At 38.6% G+C, this 7,797-nt stretch overlaps 1 protein-coding gene across 1 annotated transcript in view; it reads right to left on the bottom strand.

The window, feature by feature from the left end:
* Positions 1-7,797, bottom strand: part of atad2b (ATPase family AAA domain containing 2B) — a gene marked incomplete at its 5' end in the record, with an annotated part of 98,241 nt that overhangs the window by 84,795 nt on the left and 5,649 nt on the right. The window contains 6 exon segments of the mRNA XM_014020079.1: positions 1,474-1,585; positions 1,848-1,949; positions 2,075-2,150; positions 2,249-2,392; positions 6,684-6,822; positions 6,906-7,005. Of these exon segments, the coding sequence (XP_013875533.1) occupies positions 1,474-1,585; positions 1,848-1,949; positions 2,075-2,150; positions 2,249-2,392; positions 6,684-6,822; positions 6,906-7,005 (673 nt within the window).

Here is a 7,797-nt window from a genome sequence, read left to right as displayed (position 1 = left end):
GCTCTATGAAACAAACAGCTCCCCAAGATCCGGATCCCTTCAAAAAGCCATTTATCCCATCACTGCCGTATGCTAAAATAACTAGCAGACACTGCACAGAAAATTGACGTCGTTCAAAACTCCGCCTTCTGTTTGCTGATTGGCCCAGGTAAAATAAACTACAAGCAGACACTGCGCAGAAAATCGACATTCTTTTCTCTAATTGGTTTAGCTAAAAATCTGCCAGCGAAATCCTTGTCTATGGGAGAAATGCCAGACAGAGCAGAGAAGGGAAACTAGAATTGAGCGGAGCTGCGTGGGAAGGCAAGGGCCAGGCTACATTTTATCATGTCAAAATACATGATTGTGCAAAGTTTGATTTGAATAATTATGCTTTCAGGATTTGTTTGGGGGTAAATGTAACACAAAGTCAGGGTTTTTGTAAAAAACTGGGTTCGAAACTATACTCCTCACCTTTGTTTACACCTAAATTTGGTGATCAGTTCTACAAATTTTCCTCTTATAGTTCAGAATATCTCACCACAGCTTTYTTTAAACGCTCTTCACCACTCCATTTCCTTCCCAAAATGACTCTCCCTCTCTGCTGACTCTCATCCTAAAGTTTAGCTGTTGCTTGTTTTCAGAAGACAAAAAAAGAATTTTAKCTTTTTGCTTTTGACCTGATGTCTGATTCCATTGTTCTGCCTGTTTATATCCAAGGATTACTTTACCCACTCAATATCTGTACCGAAACTGTCCGAAATGCTTTTTGTCAACRTTCAAATGTAAACAAACAACTTRTAATTGTTGACAAGTAAACAAGTCTACTAATTTTGCTAATCACAAATTATGAGGTTAACTTTTGGCAAGGAAGGATGTGYATAAAAAATTCAAAACAAAAAGACATTAGAAATGTTTTGCATCTATTATGGTTTTAAATTAAAGTTATTCACTTTGTCATGAAAGAACATAACTCAGTTCTGCAAGGAAGGAGGGAACAATATTTTGTTCTTGAACATGTTCTCATTTCTAGATGGGCAATATAATCGTAATAATAAGATTGTGTTGATAATCTGAGAGATTGTAATATCATTTAAGTCTTACGCATGCTAACATTCTTGGTAAATATTAATGTACTTGAAACAAATTGGTCAAATTACACAAAAGTTATTTTTAGGTCTGGTTTGACAAAGAATATATGTTGGTTCAGTAATTAAAAATAAGGAAAAAACTATACAGTTATGATTTTATGTAAAAATAATAATAAGTTGATATTTTTACCATATTGCCTAGTTTAATCTTAGATATTTGCTCTTTTCCCCACGAGTTTCTCAGACTCTAAATCTGACATCACTCTGGCTGCTGCCTCCTGCAGGTCARATAAATACTCAACTAATCCACACAACCCTATTTCAAGAAATAAAACATGCAAGACAGAATCTGTCCAGGTTCTGAGATTACAACTCTGCTACGCCTATTAGCGTTTCCACTCACAGAAGTGTCAAAACTCATGGGGTCCACATCTGCTAAGCTTGCACCAACTTTCACTCTGTCACGCAGAACGCCACTCGCCAGGTCCTCTGCTGTCAAGTTCATGGGCAAACATCTGTTGAAACAAAAACCTGGTCTATCATTCCAATTGTAAAACGTTAATGCATATAAAACTTAAGACTTGCAGGTTAAATCTTCCATTTTTCTAAATGGATGTAATTATTTTTGCACCAACATTAAGCCTGCTTTTAAAGAAAAGGATAGTAAAATAAAACAATAGCCAAAGCTACAATCTCTACCATACCTCCAGCTGTTTCTTTATTGCTAAATAAATGGACAGTGAGACAAAGATAGATAAAGAAAAYAGCAGGAAATACCTGTTCCTGGCGCGGGTCATGCTTTTGCTTTTTCTCCGCTCAAAGCGCTCTTCATCAGACGATGAGGTGGTGTCACTGCTGTGAATGGCATGTTTCTTCACCCTGGAAGAAATAAAAATACAGATCTGCTTCACTTCACAGTCAGAGCTCATTAGTAAAGCAGCATGAACATTTTACATCGTTATATATTCATCTTTAGATTAGAGTAGTTTTATCATTTRCTTCACCTTATATGGCTTCTTCGTGCTGGGGATCTGTGGGTGTCAAAAAGTGAAGGGTTGCTCTGCTTCCTGTTCACGGGCTCTGGGGAAAAAAAACAAACAATGTGGTAAATGCCAAACTTTTACATAGAAATTAACTAAATGTAAAGACAGTTTGGGGAAATTTTAAAAAACAATTACCRATTGGCGGCGCTTCATATCTCTGCAGTGTCTTACGCTGCCTCAGGTTGTACCGTCTGTCATTTTCCTCCTCTGCTTCTTCAGCTTCATCCCCTTCGTCATCTTCGTCGTCGTCCTCTGCATCGTCCTCTTCTCCGTGAGATTCTGAAAGCACAAAAGGGATGGTTTTAAACTCCCCATGAGAAGAACACCAAACAGAGATCAAATGTTCCCATCAAGACTACACYRGATTCTCTTGTCTTATTAGCATATCAATGACTCTGGCTATTCAAAAATCGCAGATGGAGCTGGCCACGCCCCACACATAGGCCTGTCACAATAACAAATTTTGAGGGACAATAAACTGTCTCAGAAATTACTGTGATAAATGATTATACTGTATTTGGAGATCATTTTAAACTAATCAGAGTTGCACATAAGCAGTGCGCAGGAGCGCGGTCATAAAAGAAAAAGCTCACCAGATGGAATGTCATAAAGCTCCTTTGCGTACCTAAGATTGGACCTGATTGTCTGTCAAAAAAACAGCTAGCAGGGCTCTAGAGTGTGACCAGTTTGGTCGCAAATGTGACCTGATTTCTTAAAAAAAAGTAAAAATAAAAAAATCCAGCTACACTGGTGTGACTGGATTGTTGTTCAGTGCTCACCAAGCCTCTAAGGACAGCGGGACCCTGATATAAGGATTAAACGGACACTACCTTCAACAAATCAGACGAAGTCCTGAGCAGTTTTATCCAATCTGAGCAGAGCAGGGCGGTACTTTCAGAGAGAGCAGGTTTCAGCAGAGACAGTGGAAGCAGCGGTCAGTCCTGACATCTTCTCCTGTACTTTGCTCCTAAACTACCAGAGACTTTGGTCTTTAAAACATAACTTTATATTAAATATATGTTCAGAATGTTGTTATCGAACAGATCTGTCCAACTCTGTGACTAGCTACGTTTCCATTGCAAATGTGCGTAAAACTTTGTCGATATTCTGTTAATGTTGAAAAAACACAGTTTCGCAGCTGCAGTGTTTCCAWTAAGTAAGAAATGCTGTTAAAGTCACGCGTGAATATGTTTGTTCTCGCGATAAGTCATTACAAACATGGCAGYGATGGATGTAAACACATAGCATGTTGCTACTGCGACACAAGCGCTCATCATCAGAGGAGACGTCGGCATCTTTTATCGAGGCTTTCCAGSGACAAGYCCCTACTTGGGAGCGGCTCCGTATGCTGTGTTTTTGGGAAATTGTAGTCGGTAAGTTTACTATTTTATACTACTTCTGTGATATTACTACTACTTCTACTTCCTGTTATCTTCTTCGTCATCGTCTTGTTCGCCAGTAGAAACAGCCGTTTGTTGATCACGTGACTCCTGTGATGCGAAAAAAGTGTTTCCATTGCAGTTTTACGAAAAACACCAATTTCGATACGGCCAAAAAACCACCTCATCCTAGCGCAAAAACATTGTCAAAAAATGTAATTTTTTTCAAAATTGACGTGTTTCCATTGAGCAAATGTATTTTCGAAATTCTAATTTGCGCATTTTCATGGTCAATGGAAACACAGCTACTGACTAAACTCTCTCCTCCTGACAGATTGCTGACAGGAGCGCGTCGCTGCACGCRCAGCAGGCTGAGTCTTTTCTGTGAGATTCACTGTTTGAGTTCTTCTAATTAAATCAAATTAACTAACAGAACATTTGTTTGCCCCATATTAAAGCAAAGATGATTCTCTATTTAACATCACCCCCGTCAAAAAATAAATTATATACAGTATATTTAAAAAATAAAAATAAAAACAACTTGCCATGTTCTCTAGGTGAATGAGTTTTAAATGTTATTTTAATTTATCATAAAGATCCACAAATTTCTTTCACAATTTTATAAAAAAAAAAAAAGGTTCGTGATTTGCTAAACTTATTTATATTTAGGACCATACTGTGATACAGCTTTTCTGGGATAAATGTAATTTTTTAAATGGTCAAATACGAAGACTAAAACATGAGCTGAAACCATCTAAATATTATTATCTTTTTGAATAAAATAGTCTTTTAAAAAAGAAACCAGTCTAACAAATAAAACATTTGTATGTTTTAAGTTATTTTGCTCTGTGCAAAAGACAGATATTTGCTGCAACATGTGTAGTCTAAAAGACATTTAACCATGAAATGTTCAGTTTGTGATGTTTATATGACATACACCCAGCCCCTCGGTCACTTAGGTAGTTTACAAAATTTATGTAGGGTAAAAAAAATTAAATACAAACTCAGTGGACTGATTTGGCATGATGTCCTGAGACGTTGCAGCTGATAGGAGTCATAAAACAGAAGAGGGGAACGTTGCCCTGATGCCCCAATAGATGAATGTGTTAAATGAGTGAAGGAAAATATGAGCACCAAGCAACAACCCCAAGTTCTCCCCTGAAAGCCAGACCAAAGATTTTATGTGCAACCCTGAATATAATGATATCCACACACCCCTCACTTTCGAAGCTTAAGGAAGTTTACTAAATTTACTTACATAAAAAAAGTTAGGGATGGACTGGGAGTGGAGTTTGTGAAAGCAACACACAACAGCAGCAACTGAAGCTGTGACATAGATTAGGGTTAGGCATAATTGTATTATATTCAATTAATTGTCAGAAAAAATGTCAAACAATATCTGCCACTTTGCAATAAGTGCCATGTGATGATGACATACTCTTTTGTGCGACAAACTGTCACAAGACCAACGGTGGAAAACAGTGTAGAGCAGCTAATGCTAACCCTACAGCATTGTTTAATCGTAAATTGGAGTAAAGTCAGAAAAAAGATGAAAGTCAGAAATTTCTGACCAAGGCCACAACGTTGGCTACATGCAACTCAATAAAGGTAAAAGTGCTTTACTTGGCATCAACGCATGTTCCCATGCAAGGATGAAATTTGCTCTGCATTTGACCCATCACACATGAGAAACAGCCAAGCGGAGCAGCGGGCAGCTATGTAAGCACCCAGGGAGCAGTTGGGGGCGTTGGGTGTGTGTGTCTTGCTCAAGGACACCACAACATGTGGGCATGGCGGGGAGTTGAACTTGTGACTTTCAGGTCCCAAGTCGGCTGCTCTACCACTACTCCACAGCCGCCCCAACAACAATCAAAATAATAACCGATATCGGCTAAATGCCACAATTAATCGTGATAAAAAAATTGCCTATATTGCCCAATTTCATAATAAACACAAATGACAAAATAATAAAACTGTGGCAGAAACTCATGAATCAAAGTATTTTTGGTTGAATTATTCAAATATTGCTAATAGACCAAGTGTTTTGATCCATATCTGCTATTTTGTCAAATATAGCAAAAAAAACGTTCTTAGCAGTCAGTTTTAAACTTAATTTAATTCCTGGAAATCCTCTAATAACCCAGAATTTGTAGTTTTAGGACCCACAGTGGGTTCTCAACCACAGCTTGCTGTAGATGAAACCTTAAAGTGCCTGTGACATCAAATTTTAATAAGAAATATGAATGCCTTTTTGGAAAGACAACATTATTACCATATTAGAAAACAAATTTCACATTGCTAAGATGGACAGTTGTTGAGATATTTGCATGTGAAACAACAGGAAGTGATGTCAAAAGGGAACATCTGAATGGGAATATTTCAAAAATAAATATGTTACCAATTATTTTAATATTTCATACGAATTACAGTCATCCTACTTACAATGTGTTAACATTTTTAAGACTTCTGAAGATTGATTTAAGACCTTTTAAGGCTAATCGCCTTATTTTTGGATTGATGAATTCAAGGCCTTTTAAAACTCTTTAAGGATCTGCAGGAACCCTGCCTGAGGGTGTCCTGAGACATCGGTAGCTGGAAGAAGGCASTGGAAAACCRAAGACGGCCCTCTCATGCTACAAAGGTTAGAGACCGTGCTCCTGGCAAATACCTGACCAGAGCTCACTCCTCTATATGCTGAATAGTAGAAAAGAGGAAGACAAAGAAAACAAACAAGCAGGCAAATGAAAATTTACCTCATTTTAATATATCGTGATTAATTGATTTATTACCTACTGTGACAGGCCTACCCATATAGACAACTTTCAAAAATGAAGCGAGCATAGCCGAACCAACAGACACGTGGAGCTTTGACTGTGTGACAGACGTCTCTCTTGTGTAGTTCTCAAAACATGAAGAATTAACAGTTTAAATAATTTTGTGCAGCAACTTGTTTTTTTCAACACGAAGTTGTTGTGCTTCATCCTCAATCTTCTCTCTGTATTAAATCTGTTTGTTACCATTTAATCCCACGAGTGTTCGGTCGCACAGACGTAGTGCAGGTATGAGTACGAGTGGTTTGAAACAGACACCTCCTTCTTCCTCATACATTCACATCAATTTAGCTCTAAAGTACTACTCTAGGTTCAAAAGCAAACAAAGCCCCTCTTTAAAAAGTTTGAAAGAACACACACCTTCTGTCCCTTCCTCCTCCTCTTCCTCCTCATCCTCATCCTTGTTCTTGCTCATGGCTTTGTGGTGGGCAGGAATGTTGTAAGAGGTCCGGCGCATCGACTTCCTGCGTTTCACCCGGGAATACATGTCCATGTTTTCCTGAAGGAGAGGAAACTTAATGATGCCACCTGTGTCCGCCTCGCAGTAACGASGGTCTTTTTCTGACAGGCGGCTGCCCTCACCTCCTCGGTTTCTCCGTTCCACATGCGAAGCCGCTCCACCTCACGACTCTGCCTGATGCTGGAGATGTTGTCCATCTCCTGGAGAACAGCCTCGGCAGTGCTGCGACCRCACACAGGAAGCAACAAAAGATGACACAGGTGGACAAAAACGAAAAAGCAACACTGAAACAGCATTTGTAGCTTTATCTGTATAGCAGAAGTTTATGAGCAACTGTGTGCACACTGGAAAACTTAACAGGGATTTTGTTGTTTTCTTTCTAGAGACTAAAGAGCCAGTGCAGCATCAGGACCRTTTATTCCTCCATGACAGGCAATTTGCTGTGTGTTGTGTACAGCTACGTGCATTCAGCAAAGTCTCAATACACAAAGTTGGTCGTCTAGATATTCTCAGGGAAAGGTCATCAACGATCCCTAGAGCATGATACTGGGACCTCGCACTTTAGGATGGAGACACTCAGGGACTCAGACTCGAGTGGACACTGGACTGGAGTGATTCAGGCAGCAACCCGCGTCAAAAAGGCATGGGGSGACACATTACTTAGGCCAGGGGTGGGCAATCCTGGTCCTGGAGGGCCGCAGCCCTGCATGTTTTACTTGTTTCTCTGCTCCAACACACCTGATTTGAATGAATATATGATTACCAGGCTTCTGCAGTATGGAGGACCAAAACTGACATAATTAGAAATTAAAGCAGAATTATATAAATGAACAATTAAATAAATACACTTTAAAGGCATCAATTAGAGAACTTTATCTCCTGTTTTATATTTTAATTGACTTTCATATTTATTTTTCCAGGTTAGTTTCAATAAATTATATATTTTAACACATAATTAAAATTTTACTGTTTTTTTTACATATATTAATTGTTTTTCCTTTAGGTGTACATGCA

The sequence above is a fragment of the Austrofundulus limnaeus genome, unplaced genomic scaffold (assembly GCF_001266775.1).
Source record: "Austrofundulus limnaeus strain Quisiro unplaced genomic scaffold, Austrofundulus_limnaeus-1.0 Scaffold239, whole genome shotgun sequence".
Lineage (NCBI taxonomy): Eukaryota > Metazoa > Chordata > Actinopteri > Cyprinodontiformes > Rivulidae > Austrofundulus > Austrofundulus limnaeus.
This window is presented reverse-complemented; position numbering and strand designations above follow the sequence as displayed.